The sequence below is a fragment of the Sceloporus occidentalis genome, unplaced genomic scaffold (genome assembly GCF_023333645.1).
Source record: "Sceloporus occidentalis isolate IW3139 unplaced genomic scaffold, rSceOcc1.0.p SCAF_14, whole genome shotgun sequence".
NCBI lineage: Eukaryota > Metazoa > Chordata > Lepidosauria > Squamata > Phrynosomatidae > Sceloporus > Sceloporus occidentalis.
The window spans coordinates 5,328,937-5,351,697 of record NW_028316994.1 but is presented as its reverse complement, the minus strand read 5'-3'; the positions used below and the strand labels follow the sequence as shown (position 1 = coordinate 5,351,697).

Sequence of the window (22,761 nt, the reverse complement as noted above, 5' to 3'; positions counted from 1 at the left end):
TGAGAGGTAGGAGGAATCTTGTTAACGCTTGTCCAGTATCCAAAAATATACCAGGGTAAGCAGTTTTCTGAGATCTAAAGGTGCATAGAGCCCACCTCCCATGCCCATTTTGGAATGCATGCGTAAAAAATGACCTTTGTGCCATCTAGGGGCTGTGAGGCAATTTCACTACATGCCCCCCACCATTATATAGATAAAAAAAAAAATAAGACTGATTAATTAGGAAGAACAGACAAACTAGGAGATGCTGCAGCAGTTTGCTTTTACCTGAACCTACTGGGAAAGACAAGCTTCCACCTCTCCCCTCTGCTGAGTTAAATGAGCACAAAGTACATTTGCACTCTGAATTCAGTTTGCACCAAGTGAAGTAAGCTGAGGACAAAGGGAGGAAGAAAGAGAAATTGAGACATTTTAAAAGCAGCTGAAAAAGTGGAACAACAGAGGATTCATCAGAACTTGTCCCTGGCAAATCAAGACAGTTGGAAGTATGTCACAATGGTTTCACTCCCCTCGATATTTATTATTTCTGCCTACGAAGACTTTTTTCAAAATTGGAATGGACCAGAAATCACTTCCAGTTTTGAAAAATGACCTGCTCATTTGCGGGGGGGTTTCCCCTATTTTTAAATACCATTTCTGAACGGGATACATCGAGTGTAAAAAGGTCCTAAGTCTATTGGTTTGGAGGAAGAAGGCAAAACAGCAACAACAAATTGCTCCCCACAGCTAGATGGCTCAAGCGATCTTTTTTCAATTTTTGTAAAAGTTGGGAGGAACTCCCTGGGACCTGTGCTTGGCCCGTCACTGACATACTGCAAACACAAAATATGTGCTCTGCAAAGATACTTAGACACTACTGCTCAGATATCACCCCAAAAAGGAAGAAATGCACCATTGGAAAAGAAGAAAAAAAGAGGCCCATCTTTGCATAAAGTTTGCATGGCATAGGCTAGTTTATAGGTATAGCACAGCTGGAAACATTTTTTGTTAGACTACAGCTCCCATTAGCCATGCTCCTTTAGAGATTCTGTTTGGGAACTGTGATCCAAAAAGGCAACTGTTCTCAAGCTCTGAGACAAATTTAGAAAGAATTAGTGTCCTGGAAGGATACATCTCACCATCATGGAGAAGACTTGTGGCCAGGAAGGAACTTGTATGTCTGCTCAGTCTGCAGTTCAGGATCAAAATGTTGATGGGCTATTTCAGAGCACCTCCCTCTCTCACTTCTGAAGTTTTTTGAAACCAGATGATGACTGGACAGCCCTTCAAACAGGGCTGGAGCTGTATAAACATAGAGCTAACAAACTGCCCAGGAACCAGCACAGTGTAGTGGTTTGAGCAATGCACTATGACTCTGACGACCAGGGTTTGAATCCCGGCTTAGTCATGTAAATCCATTGGGTGATCTTGTGTAAGTGACCGTCCTTCACCCTCAGAGGATGGCAATGGCAAACTCTCTCTGAAGAAACTTGCCAGGAAAACCCTGTAATATGGTCACCGTAGGGTTTCCATAAATTGGAAATGACTTGAAGGCGTACAACAACAAAGGACTGCATTACATCTACTGTCCAAACCAAAGCCAGTTCTGATCTACAACTTTAGGTCTGGCTCCATTTAGACCTCATGTATTGTGTATATTGGGTTGTAGCTCTGTGAAAGAGAGAATGAAAGCATTGCCCTTTCAAATAACAATGTCCTCTACAAAAAATTCTTTGCTTCATTCCCCAGATTTCTAGCATTGCAGAAACTGAGATAGTGAAAATTGTTTAACTTAGAACTCTTGCATTTGCGATGTTTGCATCCCCTTGGTCACTTTGCATGACCCTTGTCTTTGGATGCCTAAACTGTAGTTCCAAATACTCAGCTGAAGTAGGTTGCTGCAATGCTAGAAATTGCGGGGCTAAAGAAGAATTTAATTGGGGGGAAGAACAGAATCCTTGTTTGGCGGGAGCAGTGTGCTTATTATTTACCTGTATTGGATATGATTATTTCTAAGATGGCTACAAGGTTTTTTTACTGATGGTGATGGACCCATCAAAATGATAGAGAAATATTTGTTATTATGGATGCATAATCATACCTATGGGTGCTTCTCATTGATTCTTTTCAATTGTCACTACCACCACCACTATTATAAACAATTTCAGTCCTGATTTTCAACCATGCTTCTCAACCACAGCATAGATAATAGTAATATAATATTAATCTATGCAGCCAAAGGCAAAATTAATACAGCTTGATGCCACTTTAACTGCCATCCTATGGAATCCTGGGATTTGTACAGTGGGCCTTTGGTATCCACTGGAGTTTGGTTCCAAGACCGCCTATGGGTACCAAAATCCATGGATGTTCAACTCTCATTACATACAATGGGCATAGTGAAATGGTGCCCCTTATATAAATTGGCAAAATCAAGGTTCGCTTACTGGAATGTATATTTTTTGGGATTATTTTCAGGATGTGAATGGTTGAATCCATGGATCAAAAAAATGGATAAGTGGATAAGGAGGGCCAACTCTAGCTCTCTGACAAAACTACAATTCCCAGAATTCCATAGCATAAAGCAGTGTCAAACTGCATTAATTCTGCAGTGTAGATGCAGCCCTAAAGACTCCTTCCTGCCCCCCCCCCAAATCTTTTAAAAATGCAGTGCAACAGCAATAGATATTAATTTTTTATCTTTAAAAATCCCTGCCTCCTTCCAAGATATTGTAAACTGATTTAGGAAGCTGTCCATCTGAAAAGTTGTATATAAATGCTCACAATTTTTTTTAAAAGGAAATAAAAATAAATATTAAAAGCAGAATGAAGCAGAGTACACTGAAACAATTTCTCCTGAAAGAGCAGAGGAAAACCACTGGGGAGATGGGAGAGCTAGATACCATAAGGGAAGTTATTAGTAGGAACAAGTTTAAAAGTTAAGATAGCTACAAACATAAAAGCCAAGTTTATAAAAGCCAGGAAAAGGTATTTTAATTAGGAGCCGTAGCTGGCTAAATTTACAAAAAGAAAAGCATTTTAAAACCCAATATTTTGCACACATACAAGACTAGTGTAATTTAAATCATGGCAATTGGTGGAAGTAAAATTACAGTGGGCCCTTGGTATCCACTGAGGTTTGGTTCCAAGAGCCCCCATGGATACCAAACTCCGTGGATGCTCAAGTCCCATTAAAGACAGTGGCATAGTGAAATGGTGTCCCTTATATAAAATGGCAAAAGCAAGGTTTGCTTTTTGAAATTTATATATTTTTTGGAATATTTTCAAGCTCTGAATGGTTGAATCTGTGGATATGGAGGGCTGACTGTATATTATGCAGGTTATCTTACCAGAATGCTCTGAACTGCTAAAGAAAAAAAATGTATAACATACCATGGAATTCTTTGCAAACTTGTAGAGGAACTTCTCACCTGTAATTCCTTCAAAGATGTTACTTTTCAAAGCCAAATTTGGTTTATAGCAATGAAGCAGTGAATGAGGTCCGCAGATGGTTTAGAAATGTAGCTGTGGAGAACTGAAGATGCACAACACAGTCATCTACCATAACTTTGTGCATGGAAAGACTCCATCCGATGGATTTTCTGAATGGTGTCCATTCAGTCCTAAATTACTGTCTTATGACTGTGATTTCTCTTGAAGCTACTGCTTCTTTTTAAAAAACAACTACTCAAGAACTGCCCTGGCATACACCACCCTTTCCTCTCCTTGCCAACCATTTAAGTAACTGACAGTGGACCTAAACTATGATGTTATAAACCTCATTCTATACAAGCAAGTGCTTCACAGCAGGTCACATATGCAAACTATATGCAAACTATATTTCATTCTCTCTAAACTACAGGTCCTACCAGTTGTGCAAAGAAAGACACTAGGCATGGGCAGCATTTCCTTTTTGGACTACAGCTTTCCAAATCCCTTGGACAAAAAGTCAAGTTTCCAAGTTGTGACTCGACTAGGGAAGTTTTATTACCAGCCGAGCAAGTTCTGGAATGCTTTCAAACTGGTTCAACTTGAGGCTTGTTTTTGAAGTGTATGATGTGGTGACAAGTATGTGTGCCAGTACAGAGTGCTATTCAGAGTCTGGAAAAGTAGAATCGTAGAATTGTAGAGTTGGAAGAGACCACAAGGGCCATCGAGTCAAGCCCTCTGCCATGCAGGAAATCTAAATCAAAGCATCCCCAACAGATTGCTTGAACTCTTGAGCATAAGCAACAAATGGAGGCAGAAAGGAGGGAACTTCCTGCAGTACATTTTAAACATAATTTCTTTGGGTTCTCATTACACTGGCAAAAAGCAGAGGCATCACTTATGGATTGCGGAGAGTACAGGATGCACAGGGAGGGTGACAGCAATGCTCCCCAAATGTCTGCTTTATGGTAAAAATGGGCTGTGGTGTTTCAGAGAATCATTTACCTAGTTGTTGTTGTTTTGTTGTTTTTGTTGTTGTGTGCCTCCAAATAATTTTTGACTTACGATGACCCTACGGAAAAGCTGTAATAGGATTTTCTTGGCAAATTTCTTCAGGGGGGTTTACCATTGCCATTCTCTGAGGCTGAGAGAATGTGACTTTTCCAAGGTCACCGAGTGGGTTTTTATGCTCAAGAAGGGATCCCTAGAACTCAGCAGAAGAGCAGGTGTGAGTGCGGTGAGGTTCAGTGGGTGGAGAGAAGAAAGGCCTGCAATCTCTCCTAGTGGTTGTGTTTTTCCTCATTAATAACTTTTCCCATCTTGACCACATTGTGGATGCTGCTTGGCCACTTGATTTGCATCTGTGAAATGTTGGAGGGTGCAGGACAAGAGATTCCACATTGGGGAGAACTTCCTGACAGTCAAAGCTGTTGACAGTGGAATATGATACCTTGAAGTGTGGTGGAGTCCCCTTCTTTGGAGGTTTTTTCAACAGAGGCTGGATGGTCATCTGTCAGGAGTGCTCTGACTATGAGTTCCTGCATGGCAGGAGGGTTGGGCTGAATAGCGCTTGTGGTCTCTTCCAAATGCCATGATTCTATGATTCTATTCTATGCATCTCCATCTTCCTCCTACATTTCACTTTAAGGCTCACAACACCATCTTGCATTGCATTAGCAGAGTGTGAGCCTCTACCAGATGACACTCCATATCCTTCCCTTTCCCTATACCACCTTGTTTGAGCTGGGAATCTCCTTTGCATGGCACTTCTGTGGCTGAGAGGAACAAGGGAAGATGGCCAAGCAGCAGCAGCTGGCTGAAGGAAGGAACACCTGTCCTCCTGGACTTAGCCAAGAAATGGATGCTGTCTGCCAGCTGCCAGCTACAGAAACACAGCTGCCTGGTTGCCCCATTTTCCTCTAACCATTGAATGACCAGAGAGCATCCAGCCTGAAAATTGGTATGTGCTATATGGAGGAGGAGGACATGTAGCTTCATCTGGTAGAGGTTACACTGCATCCATACAATGCAAAATACATTGTACATCTGTACATTGAGAGTTTTAAGCTAAAATATGGGAGAAAGGTGAAGATGTTCAGTCTTTACCAGTCAAGTGTTGTCATACTAAGGATGACTTAGGATGACTGGGAACATGAAACACAAAATCTAGCTGATCTTCAAAACTGTCTCCATCTTTTGGAAAAACATCAACCAAACAGGAACCTCTCCAAAGGCTTTCCTGTATGTGAAACTATAGATGAAACATAAGCAAAGCCAATTGGGAGGAGGATGCCAGAGAAAACCAGACTGATCACTTAACATAAGAACCGTGTCTGAAGTTTCTGCACATAAATATTTAATGTGGTGGGTGTGCATTCCTTGGCTAATGAATTAAAACTGGAAGAAAATGGGGTCAGGCCCAAAGGGACTGGTTTTTCTACATCATGAAAAGAATGCTTTGGGTAATGAGCAGGTTCATTTTTTGCTGTTCCATACATAATTGATTTAGAGATGGGAGGAGACCTTTCCACCCATTTTCATAGCTATTATTGAATTTGGTTACTACCTCCCAACAATGGGAAAAGTTGCTTTTTTTTATTGCAACTCCCGCACTGGCATGGCCAAAAGGGAACCTCCAAGTCTTTTAACATTCACTACTATTCCCTTTTCTTCTAGATTCCTAATCTAACACCCTCAAGATGCACTATACCACAAATATCATTGTCTTCGGTCAGCATGGCCATTGGCATGGAGGCTGAATAACTGCAGTCCAGGACATCTGGGGGTTACCAAGTTGGAGAAGGCTGCTCCAGAACAACAAAATGGCATCTTTCTGGACCAATATAGAAAAACATCATGGCAGACATCCCAAATTAGCTCTGCTGTCACTGCCACAAGGAAAGGGGGAGAAAGTTAAAGCACATTAATGCCCTTTAACAAGCGAAGCTATTAATAACGATGAGGAATTCAACAAAATAGGGCCCAAAGACTCCTTGTGCAATAAACTAGAGAGTATGTTTCTTTTCCTGAACCCTTTCTCACGAATCTGAGAAGATGATAGTTTATATACTTCAGAAGCTAAGCACACACACACCACCCACTCAGATTTTTTGGGCACCTGTAAAACAAAACGGGGTGCCTACATCTAAAATCCTTGGTCTTGTAAGTTTCTGATGAACCTATGCCATTATTACACATTTTTCTTTTAGTAAGAAATGATGAAACTTGAAGGTCCACCCTCCTGTTGTAAACAGCTTGCAAAATGTTCCAGCCTTTATTTTGAAGGAAAAAAAATCTCGTCCAACTGCTTCTCTAACCTGATTAAGCTTTGTGCAACTTAAGTAACAAAACTGGATAGATTTTAACTGCAATTAAGTGGATTAAACAGAGGGAATGTCTTACTCAAAAGATTACATGAACCAAACCCCACCTTCAATTTCAGGAAAGGCCTTACTGCATCTTATCAAAATACTATCTAATTCTTCCTAATTAACCAGAGGCATTCCACACACCCACGCAAACATGACAGGAGTCATTTGCCTATCAGATTAAGCAGAAGAATCTCTACCTGCCAGACAGATAAATAATCTGTCCCTTCCTTTAGTTGATTACTAAAGTTAGCTATTACCTGCACCCGGATCCAAAGATTGCGGATTAACCAATCATGCAATAATTAATGATCCTGTATTTCCCCCCACCTGCTTTTCTGCCTTTAAAAGTACAAGACTTGTATGGTTCAAATTGTCAATTAAATTGGACAAGTGTCGGTTTGGTTGGTCAGAGTCAATTAAACCATTCATACCAAATGGCTGGTCTTGACTGATTTCTCTACACTAATTGCTACAACTCCTAATTCTCACTAGGGGCCTGGGAAGAGGTTACCGGTACTATTTGGACCATGTTGGTTGGGGCATTCAGAGAGCCAAAAGGGCAGGGAAAACTCTCCTCTAAAGGTCTCTTGCTAAATTTGTCTGTGTAAGAAAGAAGCTTCTGCTTGTATATCTCAGCATTAGAAATAATAGCTTTACTTCTTAAAATGGGATCCACAGAGGATGGGTGGCAGTCATCTTTTGCACTGCCCATCCTAACTCTGCTTCTAGTTTTGATTTTGAATATATTCCTGAGTTATAGTAGTATCTTGAAGATCCATGGAAGTACCCCAAACAGTTGGAGGATATGGACCAAAACCATACTATGGTCCTTTTCCTTCATCCCATTAAATAATGAGTGGGAATCATGGCATGTGGCATCTCCTAAAAGCCTTAGCCAGAGGACTTCCACTGCAGTAATATCTGGGAAGCCACATTACTCCCCCCACTATGGTCCCAGTCCCAAACAAACTGAAGAAATAATCCCGTTTGAGACTGCTTTAACTGCCCTGGCTCAGTGCTAGGGAATTCTGGGAACTGTAGTTTTGTGAGACATTTAGCCTTCTCTGTCAAAGAGAACTCTGGTACCACAATAAACTACAATTCCCAGTATTCCTTAGGACTGAGCCAGGCTAGGCAAAGCAGTCTCAAACTGGATTATTTGTGCAGTGTGTTTTGCAGATAATACACTGGGTTTGGAAAATCAGTTTAACTGTATGTTTGTGTGTGTGTGAGAGAGAGAGAGAGAGAGAGAAAGAGAGGGGTGTTTAAAAGCAAATAAAAAAGCCCTTCTGACAAATTTGTTCTAGATTCCAAAGGGATGCAATCAATCACTTAAAACATTTTTTTTGTTTTTTATTTATATACCGCTATTCCAAAGATCATAGCAGTGAACAGCAAGTAAGCTAATTATCAAGTAAGCTAATTTGCCCCCAACAGTCTGGGTACTCATCTTAGTGACCTCGGAAGGATGCAAGCCTGAGTCGAGCTTGGGCCCGTTTGCTGGTCTTGAACTCGCAACCTTGTGGTTTTGAGTGAATGGCTGCAGTACAGGCATTTAACCACTGCGCCACCAGGGCTCCATACATGTATTTATTGGGGCGATTAACAAACAGAATGTAACAATTATATGAGTGAAATATTTTGGATACTCCCTTCTTCAGCAGCTCAAAATGAAAAGTCTTTTGAGCAGCTGAAAAAGGCAGGAGAAAAAACATTTTCCTAATATGTTTATGAAGTTCTGTTAGTTAATCGTGCCTGTACACAAACACATACTGTGTGAAGGTGCTGTTGCTAAATACTTCATAAGATTTGGGGTAGAGTTGCCATTTGTCCCGGGAAACCTGGAAAATCCTGGATTAAAAGAACCAAAATATGGCCTGGTCGGCTGGGCCAGTTGAAGCTGCAAATCCCAGATGTTTCCTTTGTCTCAAACTGATGGGTAAGTTAAAATGTGGCAGTAGTGATAAAGCAGGAAACTATGCAAGAAGACTGGCACTGGTAAGAGCCTCATCCTACCCTGCAATCTCTGGTTGATAATACACAGGGGTAGCATTGCCACCTTATTCTTCCATTCCCTTCCAACTCCCTCTAACAGGACCAGAAGTTGGGAAAGGAGGTGAGCAGAGACGGCCTTGTGTTGTGTGGTGAGTGTGTCTCCAGCTTGAGTCTAGGGCTGTCATCCTTTAAACCATAAATGCTACTGAATCTTGAGGTATCTCCAGCTAACTTTTTATTAAGAATATACCCAGTAAGAACTGATAAATGACTCAGAAGCTGGCATGAATGATGCAGCATGGCAGGGCAGCTGTTAAAATGTTCTGGAATAAAGATGTCTCTCTGGAAGGAATCAGGTGCAAGAAGATTGGAGTGTGTAAATTCTTTGCAGTGATCTGGTGGACTAGAAGAAGATGGAAGAGGAGTACCTGAGGCACAGGATTCCTAAGTTCTCCCCACTATACAAAATGTTAATGTCACAGTCCCATTCCAAGGCTCAGTTCTCCTTCCGAGAGACTTTCTGAGAGGTGACCGAAAATGCAATCAAGCCCTGAGCAATGTAGTAGGTGGACATGATGAGGAGGCGAGGGTGAGGCAAGGAAGAGCAAAATTTATCGAGGCCAACAAACAAATCAGACACGACGAAGAACACGCTGCCAACCGAAGCGCTCAGCTGGCGTTCTGGGCGAGAGAGCGCACGCCATGTCATGACGCCAAGTAGACCCGTGTAGGCCGCAGCAGCCCATATGTAGATGCCCTTCAAGCAAGGCAGCAGCAAGAATATGTAAGACACAATCATCATCCCTGCAACAATGACGAAAATAAGGGGCCGAAAGGGAGACAGGCCGAAAGCCAAGGTGTAGGAGATGTGACAGGCAGCGAAGGCGACCAGTCCTGCAAAAGAAACGGGGAGAACAAAAAGAAGCAGATCAATAAATAACCGGGCTTAGAGGGACAATCAGCTCTAAGATGGCATAATCATGATCTTTGATGACTGATCGATGGTTGCTTGTGTGTAGCGTTTATTCCCTGTCCTTCAGTCATAAAAGTTCAAAAAATGACTTTAAAATTATAGATTTGATAGTTCACTGCCTTCAGACTTACAATCTAAAAAGACATGATATTCAAGGAAAAAGGGATGGCAGTAAGAGAGGTAATGAACTCCAGCAGGGGCTGGCTGCTCTTCTCTCCCTCAGAGGCTACAGCAGTGATAGATGGAATGGAGGGATGGTCTCTCACCAACTAAAGGGACCAAGGCATTATGGACCTCTGCCTGGCTGCTCTTCTCTCTCTCAGAGGCTACAGCAGTGGTACTTGGTATGGAGGGATGTTCTCTCACCAACTAATGGGCCTAAGACATGATGGACCTGTGCCTGGCAGTACTATATAGGGGTAGCTCCTGTCAAAAAATGATTGATGACCCTTAAGCCCCGCCCCTTGAATGATTTATGACCCTTAAGCCCCACCCCTGACCACGCCCCTGGAATGATTTATGACCCTGTGGCCCCACCCATGAACCCTCCCCCAAGAATGATTGATGACCCTTTATCCCCGCCCCTGACCACACCCCTTGAATGATTGATGACCCTTTGGCCCTGCCCTTGACCACACCCCCTGGAATGATTTATGACCCTGTGGCCCCACCCATGAACCCTCCCCCAAGAATGATTGATGACCCTTTAGCCCCGCCTTTGACCCCTCCCCTGACCCAGGGGGTCCCATTCACCCCCGCCCTTGAGGTCACGTGCCCCCCTGATCAATGGTTTGATCTCAGGAGAGCCATGTGGTCCGCGCTAGCCAACCAGTAGGCTGGCTGAAGAGAGCTCTAGCCTGTATTGAGAAGCGGCCATTCTATGCATACCCAGACACGTTCTGCGCCGGCAACATGGAGACGCCGAGCACCCCTCTGCGGTTTGCAGCGCCTTCTACAAGCCGGAGAATCAAACCCACCAGAATAACATCCTGGCCAAACTACCAGGGGCCTGTGGGCTTTAGTGACCCTCCCGTACCGTTGAACATTTGGCCTAGAAAGGAATCCAAAGAGCCTGAAAAGACACCCAACATTATGGATTTCATTGACGATTCCTCAGAACTCGAGTGTGATTGCGGTTGCAATTTAAAATCCATTCTCCAGAAGAAGGAGAAGAAGGACGTACCCGACACTCCACAGAGCCCTGATGAACCGGATGGCGCAGGACTTTCGAAACCCGCCGCTCAGATGGAAGAGGCCATGGAAGAGGGAGATCGTGACCCACCCGTACCCTTGAGTATGGCTGACAAAGAGAATTGTGCACCAGAAGATTCTAAGGGGCTTCATGCTGTTTTGGACTCAGAGAAAGCTACCAGGCAGGTAAAAACCCAAACCTTTTTTTAAATTGGGGCTTCATGGATGGAGATCAAAATCAATAATGATTGTTTTTAAATTACAGAGGCCTGGAAGACACAGCTGTCAAGATGTTGCAAAATACATCGAAGGTCCTTGTAATATAAGTTTGCAGCCTACTACTGAATCTGCAGACCTCAGAATGCAAAGCCTGGAACCTGCAACAATACCGCCCAGCAAAAGATGGTGGACTATGAAAACTATCTCTAGAAGCGTCATTTTTGTGGTTATAAGAAAATTTGTCATGGAAGAGGGAGATCGTGACCCACCACAGCCTTTCCATGTGGAAGAAACTATGGATGAAAGCATAGATACCGATTCCGGCTACTACAGTTTAATGGTAAGTTAATAAAATCTAAAAAAAAAATGTTAGTGGGCTGGTTATCATTTGGGAGACAAGTGTGTTGTTTGCTAACAGAATAAAATGTTTCTTATTTCTCTTTATTGGCTTAGGATGAAGACCTACAAGCAGACGGTGCTGAGAACCAGGCTGGAAAGAGTCTACAGCCCCTAAATGTTTCCCCCATCCCTAAGGTGTAGATATGTTTCTAATCTTTCCACCAATAAAATGTTGTTTGTATTACATGAGTGTGTTCATACTTACCTTAGAGTTGAAAATGGGAGGGCATGAAAAAATTCTGGGTGATATATATTATTCTCCAGGGAGAACTGGGAGCTTTGGGGGTGTGAATGCCCTACTTCATGAAGCCAAAATACAGAACAAAAATCTTAAAAGAGAGGAGGTGTCCCAATGGCTTTCTGGCCAAGATGCCTATACGCTACACAGACCTGCCAAAATGCATTTTAAAAGAAACAAGACGGTTGTATCTAATGTGGATTCTCAATGGCAGGCTGATCTGGTTGATATGCAACAGTTTTCTAAGTATAACAGAGGTTACAAGTACATTTTAACAGTAATAGATATCCTGTCTAAATTTGCCTGGACTTTAGCTTTAAAGGACAAAACCGGTAAAGAAGTGGCCGCTGCTTTTAATGCTATTTTTAGCCAAAGCGGCAGAAAGCCTGTCAAATTACAAATGGATCGTGGCCGTGAATTTCTAAACAAATCTGTGAACAGCCTATTAAAACATCATGGAATTCATCATTTTGTCACCAATAATGAAGTCAAAGCAGGGGTTGTGGAACAATTTAATAGAACATTAAAAACAAAAATGTGGAGATATTTCACAGCTAAAAATACCTTTACCTATATTGACATGCTTCCCCTGTTTCTAAAAAGTTATAACCAGAGTTTTCATCGAACAATCAAAGCAAGGCCTGCAGACGTCAATGATTCTAATGCTCTAGCCATGTGGAAAACAGTATATGGGGCCCTTATCAAAACAGAAAAGGAGCATCCGCTCCTTAGAAAAGGAGACCATGTGAGGGTTTCTAAAAGCAAGGGCATATTTGCCAAAGGATATGAACAGAATTTCACCACAGAAGTATTTATTATTGACCAGGTCATCCTAACTGCAAAGAGACCTGTGTACCTGCTGAAAGATTATCTTGAGGAGCCTGTTGTTGGAAGCTTTTACCCTGAAGAGTTACAAAAGGTGAATGTAACAAGTGTCTTTCTTGCCCTGTTTAATATTTTAATAGCTCTTTTTCTCCAATACATCATTTCTTTGATAGACTTTTTTCTTTTTCTGCCCTTTTGACAATAAGAACTTCCCCCACCTACTTGAACATTTTCAAAGGGTGTGTCGCCACAGACCACATAGTTACAGTATTTTTTAATGGCCTTCACAATCGCCTCCAGATCTGCACGTGTACACCGTGAATTAGCTGCAAGCCTATTCAACGTGTCACGATGTATCCGCATTTGCTGTGTGGCTCTTTGTAAATTAATAAAACAGTCAGATATTGTCTTGTACTTGAAAGCAAATTCTTCAAGAAGATCCTCATCATGTTTTTGTCTCTTGGGAGGTCTGCTCTCAGGGTCTTCTCCCTTTTGAACTTTATTGTCTAAAGAAGAAGAAGAAAGGTATCAGTAAATAGGGTCCCTACTCCATTTGTAGCACACACTGTATTCAAACATGGAAAGAGCAACCATTTAAATGGTGTTTTTCCCTCATTATATCTTTTCCTGTAAAAGTAATATTGGGCATTTCAAGTACAGTAATAATGATTTTAAATGCACATACTCACCAAAAATCTTTCTTTTCTTTCCACTTGGTGTCAGAGTTTCAATGGGGTTCTTGTCCAGAATCTTTGAGCTGCCTGCTGAAAGAGCAAGGGAAATAAATAAATAATGCAATGAACTAGACATTATAAGCACTATACATATCATATTCTTAAACACACACACACCTGCGTTCTTCAGATCTCTCTGTTCACTTGTCCTAATGGTGTCCTTAAGTTTAGAGCTGCCTGCTGAAAAAGAATGGAAAATAAATATTAATAATAATAATAATGCAATGAACCAGACCTTTTAGACCAGGGGTAGGCAACCTGCGGCCCGCGGGCCGGATGCGGCCCGACAAGGCCTTGGGACCGGCCCCAGCCTGGTCCTGCCGCCAATTGCCACCGGGGCCTTTGGCCTCTCGCGCGCAGGGGCAATTGTCAATAGAAGCCTCAGAAACATGCATTTATCTTAACATTTTTTTTTAAATCAGCAATTTTTTTCACATGTCCTCCATTTTTTATTTAAAAAGTGCCCCCCATTTGAAAATTTTGTCCTACATTTGTCCCGGTTTATTTATTTATTTAATTTATTAAAAATTATTTAATTATTTATTTTTTGGCTTCGGCCCCCCAGTTGTCTGAGGGACAGCAACCCGGCCCCCGGCTCAAAAGGGTTGCCTACCCCTGTTTTAGACACTATACATATCATATTCTTAAATGCACACCCACCTGCATTCTTCAAATCTCCCTGTTCACTTGCCGTCAAGAACTTGGGCTTAGAGCTGCCTGCTGAAAAAGAATGGAAAATAAATAATAATAATAATAATAATAATAATAATAATGCAATTACATAGACCTTTCAGAGACTATACATATCATATTCTTAAACGCCCATACTCACAAAAAACCTTTCTTTGATTTTTAGCCCTCAAGGTCTTGTCCATAACTTCTGAAAGAACTAGGAAAATAATAATAATAATAATAATAATAATAATAATAATAATAATGTTAACTAAACCTTTAAATGAAATATATGAAAGTCTTCAAAAACACGCACTTTTCACTTGGTTTCATGGTGTACTTAAGTTTAGAGGTGCCTGCTGCAAGAACTGGTGCACATTAGTAACTTCTTTATAATACACCTTAACCCTCCACCTATAAAATATATAAATATAACTTACCAAAATCAGAATCATCACTGTCCACATATTGAGCAACCATTCCTAATAGGAAAGGAGGGATGCAGTTTAGCATCAGGCACATCTTGGAACCTCTGTAATTTTCCAAGGTTAACCCTAAAAGAAAACCTATTTACCTGTTTGTTTAGATGATGCCATGGCGTTTGTTTCAAAGTATATGTCTCAGAAGATTTGAGATAAATCTGAAAAGCATATACAACATTTTTACCAACAGCAGTGCAAAGAAACCGTGTAGTTAGGGTTGCCATAAGTCAGGAGCTCATTTTTTAAAAATGGAGGGCGTGCAAAAAATTGAGGATTTTTAAAAAATGTTAATATAAATGCATGTTTTTTAAGCATGATCAAAATGGAGGACATTTTGGCATTATTCCTAGACAGATGGCAGAAATGTATTTGCCCTCGGGTTCAATTGTACTTCTCAGAAGTGTGTACTTGGGCAAGGGACTGTGGTTTTTCTTCACTGCGCATGAGTTTGTAAAAATCACAGCAAGTTACATTGGCCGTGCCTCAGAGGCTTCTTGATATCAATATCACCATCATCATCATCATCATCATCATCATCATCATCATCATCATCATCACTATAATTGTCCAAGAAAGGCAGACTTGTTAGCATTCAAAGCGCCATAAATACACAGAAAATGCACTTGCATATATTTAATAATAAAAAATAATGGGGAAAAAATAAAAAACAAGGCAGGGGTGTATATATTTGATAATAAAAATTAATGTAATAAAATAAAAACAAGCAATAATAAAAATTAATGTAATAAAATAAAAACAAGCAATAATAAAAATTAATGTAATAAAATAAAAACAAGCAATAATAAAAATTAATAAACTAAAACAAGCAATAATAAAAATTAATGAAATAAAAACAAGCAATAATAAAAATTAATGAAATGAAATAAAACAAGCAATAATAAAATTAATGAAATAAAATAAAACAAGCAATAATAAAAATTAATGAAATAAAAACAAGCAATAATAAAAATTAATGAAATAAAATAAAACAAGCAATAATAAAAATTAAAGAAATAAAATAAAACATGTTCAGACATGTTAGTACACATCCAGGGATCATGCACAGTGTCATTTGGTAAAAAACAAAGAATGTGTGCTTGTGGTGAATTTGGTCCAACAGCAGGTGGTGTGTGTCTCTCATAAAACCATTGTTCCTTTGCAAAAAACAAAAACTCTTTGAATGCTTAATTTTAAAAGCCTCCCTTAAATCAGAAAAGAAATGAAAAGAAATATAAATATGCACAAAGTTAATAAAAGAACACATTTTATAAAACTTTTAACAAGAACAACATACACACAGAATGCAAAAACAACATTCAAATGGAGGAAGAGACAAAAAGGCTGAGACAGTGTCACTCTGTCTAAGCACACACAGAGTGCTAGTTGAGGATTGTAAAGCTCAGAAAAAACACACAGAATGCAAAAATCAGAGAAGCAAGAAAAAGATCATGTTATCTAGTCAAAATACACAGAGAGGCAAAAATATCCTTATACAAAATAACACTTAATTTAAATGAAATACATTGCACTTTAAAAACAACTCTTAAATAAGCAGAGAATAAAAGAAAAATGTTTTTACACACACACACACACACACACACACACACGGGGGGGGGGGCAAAGTATCTTTGCAGACTTAATTTTTATGAAACACATTAATGAATTTTAGTGAAACACATACATATAGTAGAGAAACACAAACAGGGCCTGTCTATATTTTAAAGTTACTGCATGGACACCTTTTATAAAATTTAGAATCATAGAATCATAGTGTTGGAAGAGAACAAAGCAACACAGAGAGAAAGAGAAAAAGAGGGAGAGGGAGAGGGAAAGAGGCAAATATACTCACCCAATTTTCAGATGTATATTTAAGACAAAGCACCTTGCTGTAGACAGTCAAGTGTTGAGGAACTTGCTGTGTTTAAACCCGAAAAGGCCTCTCTTTTTATAGGATTTGACCACTACTTTTCAAAATTATCTTACACACCATATGTATAACTCAAAATTAAACATCCCTTGTGATGATTCTTTAAAATGTAGGAAACAGACATTCAAGAAGATCCTGCCATAAATTTAAGAGACCCTGTTACAAATGGTCAACATTCTTGCACATCCTATCTTACAAACAAAGACCAGACAAACACATACCGGACATGCCTCATTTTGTTTTGTTGTGTTTTCCTGGGGAAAACAGGGGGTCTCCTATGTCATTTCAAATGACAGGTCTATTCTTTTTGGAAATCTTATCTCCAAAAACAGATCTGACAACCCATGGCAAAAACATCTTTGGAGAATGAGGCAAAATTGCAATGTGCTTTTCAAAATGGCCTTTATTTCAAGACTTTTATTTCAAGACAATCAGTATATAGGAATTTATTCTTTACAAATCATAGGCCTGTTCCAGACTGCCAAAATAAAGCTGCTTCGGGTCTCTTTGGAGGCATGCTATTTAAATGATGCATGGGTCCTAAGAATCCGGAAGCTGCACCAAAAGCTGCACTCCGGTGCTTAGGAATAAAGCGTGGCTTTGGTGAGACCTCCGGACTCTTAGGACCCATGCATCATTTAAATAGCATACCTCCAAAGAGACCCGAAGCAGCTTTATTTTGCCAGTCTGTAACAGGCCATAGAAAGATGTCTTTGTTTAATTACAGTTTCTACATATTGTAAAATTGCCTTGTCTGAAGGCTTCAATAATGCTTTTAAGACATCCATAGCATGTTCAGATTTAGTTAACTTCTGTAAAATTTTGCAGATTTGGTAGAATATAGTCCATAGTTGCAGGAAGAATAGACCCCTTTTCATTAAATTTATGGCTGTTATTATGAACATCTGATGGCATTAGTTCAAAAGTTCTTGGAAGTATTGAAATATGTCTTGTTTTCTAAACCTTTAAATGGTTTAGATTTCTAAAAATTCTAATTAACAGGCATTCATAAATAGTACTTGTGGATTAGAAATTATGAGCCGCACAAAAGCAAGATCTTATAGTGTAGCGGGTGAACCCCAAATCCACAAACCCGAAGGCCCGTGGCCTGCCAGAGGACAAGCAGAGTCAAAGAGGCCGAACTGGCTAGGATAAAAAACGCTTTATTTTCTTGGCCAAGGGCAGCCGCACGCACACACACAGCAAGGTGGGCGTTATCAAAACTGCAGCGCTGAGGGCCTCTTGCCATCTTCTTTTATGCCCTTCTAACTCTACTTTTCCTAGCGTAAGCCAATCACAAAAGCGAAGCAGCATTGTGTCCTACATTTTCTTTTTGGCATTACATTTGCTTGGCATTACATTTGCTTGCTTGCTTGCATGGAGCCTGGAATGTGCACAGATAACTGTAAGATACATACTCGGCTAAGCTAGGCTCTTCAAGGCCGCTGGTTAAACACAGGCCATTGTGTTCAGAGTCCTCCAGAGGAAGGAGGGGGTGATTATGTGAGTGTGTATACTACTGCCACACATACAGAAAGAAAGGGTGGGGGCCAGCATAGCCCATTTGCACTTTACTCTGTAGGCTCAATCTATGGGCCTTCTGTAACTATTGATTCTTTTGCAAAGCAAAGTACAGAAGCAAGAAAGCATTATTATTATTGTGTCCCTCTCAATAGAGCAATCCCTCTCCCTGCAAACGCCTTTATTTCATAGGCAAATTGACTTTTGCAACCTATGGCCTCCTTCCCTGCAAAACTTAGGGGTCTGTAATAAAGAATTAACAATGCATTCTAAAATGTTCCTAGATGTCAATAAAGCCAGCTTCCAAAATCATTTTCCAGCCACCTGAGGCTGCTTCAAGGAGATCTTGCCAGTGAGAAAAATTAGTTCCTAAGTTTTTAGAAAGATTGTAAATATGTCTTGTTTTACAACCACATTTCTAATAAAGTTATTATTGCAGGCATTCATAAGCAGTATTTGTGGATTAGAAATTATGAGGCACACAGTCCTCAATGAAATCACAAACACACACGCAGAGTAGAGAGACAAAATACTTTAACACAGACAGCCAAAAAGCAAGGTGTGGTTCAGCTCGGTTTGTAGAATAACAGTTTTCTTCATAGAGCAAAATTCTCTAAGCATTTGACCCGCCCCCCCTTCAAAAGGTTTTATTTGCAGGTTTGCTAGCTTTAATTATTTTAATTAAAAGGCTTTTGATGCCCTTCTGCTGAACTTCTCTTCACTTTCACAAAAAACAGGTGTCCTAAAACACAGATCCTGCCATAAATTTCAGAGGATCTGTTCGAAATGGTCAACATTCTTGCACATCCTTCCTTGCGCATTTATCTTACAAACACATACCGGACAAACATCATTTCATTTTGTAGTGTTTTCCTGGGGAAAACAGAGGGTCTCCTATGTCATTTCAAATGACAGGTCCATTCTTTTTGGAAATCTTATCTCCAAAAACAGATCTGACAACCCATGGCAAAAACATCTTTGGAGAATGAGGCAAAATTGCAATGTGCTTTTCAAAATGGCCTTTATTTCAAGACTTTTATTTCAAGACAATGAGTATATAGGAATTTATTCTTTACAAATCATAGAAAGATGTCTTTGTTTAATTACAGTTTCCACATATTTTAATATTGATTTGTCTGAAGGCTTCAATTATGCTTTTAAGACATCCATAGCATGTTCAGATTTACTTAAAATCAAAACAGTACTTAATATAGAATCAATACCTTTCTTTGTCAAGATCATATGATTTAAACTGTAGGATACTACAATGATCATGTGTATTAAATTTTTAAAGCAGATTTTACAGCATATCTCTCTCACATATTTAGAAAGAATCTTTTTATCCCTTTTTAAACAGGAGTGGAATTCTAACGATTGCTGTGCAGCAGATTTACAAGCAGAACAATTTTTTCCTAATTGTGCATCGACAAATTTTCTTATAACCACAAAAATGACGCTTCTAGAGATAGTTTTCATAGTCCACCATCTTTTGCTGGGCGGTATTGTTGCAGGTTCCAGGCTTTGCATTCTGAGGTCTGCAGATTCAGTAGTAGGCTGCAAACTTATATTACAAGGACCTTCGATGTATTTTGCAACATCTTGACAGCTGTGTCTTCCAGGCCTCTGTAATTTAAAAACAATCATTATTGATTTTGATCTCCATCCATGAAGCCCCAATTTAAAAAAAGGTTTGGGTTTTTACCTGCCTGGTAGCTTTCTCTGAGTCCAAAACAGCATGAAGCCCCTTAGAATCTTCTGGTGCACAATTCTCTTTGTCAGCCATACTCAAGGGTACGGGTGGGTCACGATCTCCCTCTTCCATGGCCTCTTCCATCTGAGCGGCGGGTTTCGAAAGTCCTGCGCCATCCGGTTCATCAGGGCTCTGTGGAGTGTCGGGTACGTCCTTCTTCTCCTTCTTCTGGAGAATGGATTTTAAATTGCAACCGCAATCACACTCGAGTTCTGAGGAATCGTCAATGAAATCCATAATGTTGGGTGTCTTTTCAGGCTCTTTGGATTCCTTTCTAGGCCAAATGTTCAACGGTACGGGAGGGTCACTAAAGCCCACAGGCCCCTGGTAGTTTGGCCAGGATGTTATTCTGGTGGGTTTGATTCTCCGGCTTGTAGAAGGCGCTGCAAACCGCAGAGGGGTGCTCGGCGTCTCCATGTTGCCGGCGCAGAACGTGTCTGGGTATGCATAGAATGGCCGCTTCTCAATACAGGCTAGAGCTCTCTTCAGCCAGCCTACTGGTTGGCTAGCGCGGACCACATGGCTCTCCTGAGATCAAACCATTGATCAGGGGGGCACGTGACCTCAAGGGCGGGGGTGAATGGGACCCCCTGGGTCAGGGGAGGGGTCAAAGGCGGGGCTAAAGGGTCATCAATCATTCTTGGGGGAGGGTTCATGGGTGGGGCCACAGGGTCATAAATCATTCCAGGGGGTGTGGTCAAGGGCAGGGCCAAAGGGTCATCAATCATTCAAGGGGTGTGGTCAGGGGCGGGGATAAAGGGTCATCAATCATTCTTGGGGGAGGGTTCATGGGTGGGGCCACAGGGTCATAAATCATTCCAGGGGCGTGGTCAGGGGTGGGGCTTAAGGGTCATAAATCATTCAAGGGGCGGGGCTTAAGGGTCATCAATCATTTTTTGACAGGAGCTACCCCTATATAGTACTGCCAGGCACAGGTCCATCATGTCTTAGGCCCATTAGTTGGTGAGAGAACATCCCTCCATACCAAGTACCACTGCTGTAGCCTCTGAGAGAGAGAAGAGCAGCCAGGCAGAGGTCCATAATGCCTTGGTCCCTTTAGTTGGTGAGAGACCATCCCTCCATTCCATCTATCACTGCTGTAGCCTCTGAGGGAGAGAAGAGCAGCCAGCCCCTGCTGGAGTTCATTACCTCTCTTACTGCCATCCCTTTTTCCTTGAATATCATGTCTTTTTAGATTGTAAGTCTGAAGGCAGTGAACTATCAAATCTATAATTTTAAAGTCATTTTTTGAACTTTTATGACTGAAGGACAGGGAATAAACGCTACACACAAGCAACCATCGATCAGTCATCAAAGATCATGATTATGCCATCTTAGAGCTGATTGTCCCTCTAAGCCCGGTTATTTATTGATCTGCTTCTTTTTGTTCTCCCCGTTTCTTTTGCAGGACTGGTTGCCTTCGCTGCCTGTCACATCTCCTACACCTTGGCTTTCGGCCTGTCTCCCTTTCGGCCCCTTATTTTCGTCATTGTTGCAGGGATGATGATTGTGTCTTACATATTCTTGCTGCTGCCTTGCTTGAAGGGCATCTACATATGGGCTGCTGCGGCCTACACGGGTCTACTTGGCGTCATGACATGGCGTGCGCTCTCTCGCCCAGAACGCCAGCTGAGCGCTTCGGTTGGCAGCGTGTTCTTCGTCGTGTCTGATTTGTTTGTTGGCCTCGATAAATTTTGCTCTTCCTTGCCTCACCCTCGCCTCCTCATCATGTCCACCTACTACATTGCTCAGGGCTTGATTGCATTTTCGGTCACCTCTCAGAAAGTCTCTCGGAAGGAGAACTGAGCCTTGGAATGGGACTGTGACATTAACATTTTGTATAGTGGGGAGAACTTAGGAATCCTGTGCCTCAGGTACTCCTCTTCCATCTTCTTCTAGTCCACCAGATCACTGCAAAGAATTTACACACTCCAATCTTCTTGCACCTGATTCCTTCCAGAGAGACATCTTTATTCCAGAACATTTTAACAGCTGCCCTGCCATGCTGCATCATTCATGCCAGCTTCTGAGTCATTTATCAGTTCTTACTGGGTATATTCTTAATAAAAAGTTAGCTGGAGATACCTCAAGATTCAGTAGCATTTATGGTTTAAAGGATGACAGCCCTAGACTCAAGCTGGAGACACACTCACCACACAACACAAGGCCGTCTCTGCTCACCTCCTTTCCCAACTTCTGGTCCTGTTAGAGGGAGTTGGAAGGGAATGGAAGAATAAGGTGGCAATGCTACCCCTGTGTATTATCAACCAGAGATTGCAGGGTAGGATGAGGCTCTTACCAGTGCCAGTCTTCTTGCATAGTTTCCTGCTTTATCACTACTGCCACATTTTAACTTACCCATCAGTTTGAGACAAAGGAAACATCTGGGATTTGCAGCTTCAACTGGCCCAGCCGACCAGGCCATATTTTGGTTCTTTTAATCCAGGATTTTCCAGGTTTCCCGGGACAAATGGCAACTCTACCCCAAATCTTATGAAGTATTTAGCAACAGCACCTTCACACAGTATGTGTTTGTGTACAGGCACGATTAACTAACAGAACTTCATAAACATATTAGGAAAATGTTTTTTCTCCTGCCTTTTTCAGCTGCTCAAAAGACTTTTCATTTTGAGCTGCTGAAGAAGGGAGTATCCAAAATATTTCACTCATATAATTGTTACATTCTGTTTGTTAATCGCCCCAATAAATACATGTATGGAGCCCTGGTGGCGCAGTGGTTAAATGCCTGTACTGCAGCCATTCACTCAAAACCACAAGGTTGCGAGTTCAAGACCAGCAAACGGGCCCAAGCTCGACTCAGGCTTGCATCCTTCCGAGGTCACTAAGATGAGTACCCAGACTGTTGGGGGCAAATTAGCTTACTTGATAATTAGCTTACTTGCTGTTCACTGCTATGATCTTTGGAATAGCGGTATATAAATAAAAAACAAAAAAAAATGTTTTAAGTGATTGATTGCATCCCTTTGGAATCTAGAACAAATTTGTCAGAAGGGCTTTTTTATTTGCTTTTAAACACCCCTCTCTTTCTCTCTCTC

General features: G+C 41.0%; 2 protein-coding genes and 2 long non-coding RNA genes across 7 annotated transcripts in view; 2 read left to right on the top strand and 2 right to left on the bottom strand.

The window, feature by feature from the left end:
- The window catches only part of LOC149303652 (lysoplasmalogenase TMEM86A-like), a 41,884-nt gene extending 19,363 nt beyond the window's left edge, over positions 1-22,521 (top strand). For all 3 annotated transcript variants that reach the window (XM_089479658.1, XM_089479660.1, XM_089479659.1), the window contains one exon: positions 21,114-22,521. In XM_089479658.1, coding sequence (XP_089335784.1) covers positions 21,114-21,511 — 398 coding nt within the window. In that variant the 3' untranslated portion in view covers positions 21,512-22,521. The remainder of the gene's footprint in view (positions 1-21,113) is intronic.
- LOC149303655 (lysoplasmalogenase TMEM86A-like) lies at positions 8,261-10,624 on the bottom strand. The gene is made up of 3 exons (XM_089480654.1): positions 10,577-10,624; positions 10,014-10,116; positions 8,261-9,668 (listed from the first exon to the last, which is right to left on the bottom strand). Exons 1-3 carry the CDS (start codon positions 10,622-10,624, stop codon positions 9,271-9,273), a joined length of 549 nt encoding a protein of 182 aa, XP_089336780.1. The 3' UTR covers positions 8,261-9,270.
- On the top strand, positions 10,803-12,244 carry LOC149303654 (uncharacterized). Its single transcript, XR_016271943.1, has 3 exons — positions 10,803-11,124; positions 11,204-11,497; positions 11,611-12,244. It is a non-coding gene; the product is annotated as an uncharacterized LOC149303654 (long non-coding RNA).
- On the bottom strand, positions 12,921-14,073 carry LOC149303653 (uncharacterized). 2 transcript variants are annotated; one of them, XR_016271942.1, is made up of 4 exons: positions 14,014-14,073; positions 13,471-13,533; positions 13,309-13,383; positions 12,921-13,125 (listed from the first exon to the last, which is right to left on the bottom strand). It is a non-coding gene; the product is annotated as an uncharacterized LOC149303653 (long non-coding RNA). The 2 variants fall into 2 exon arrangements; XR_016271941.1 differs by having other exon boundaries at positions 13,309-13,380.
- Positions 22,522-22,761: the final 240 nt, after the last annotated feature.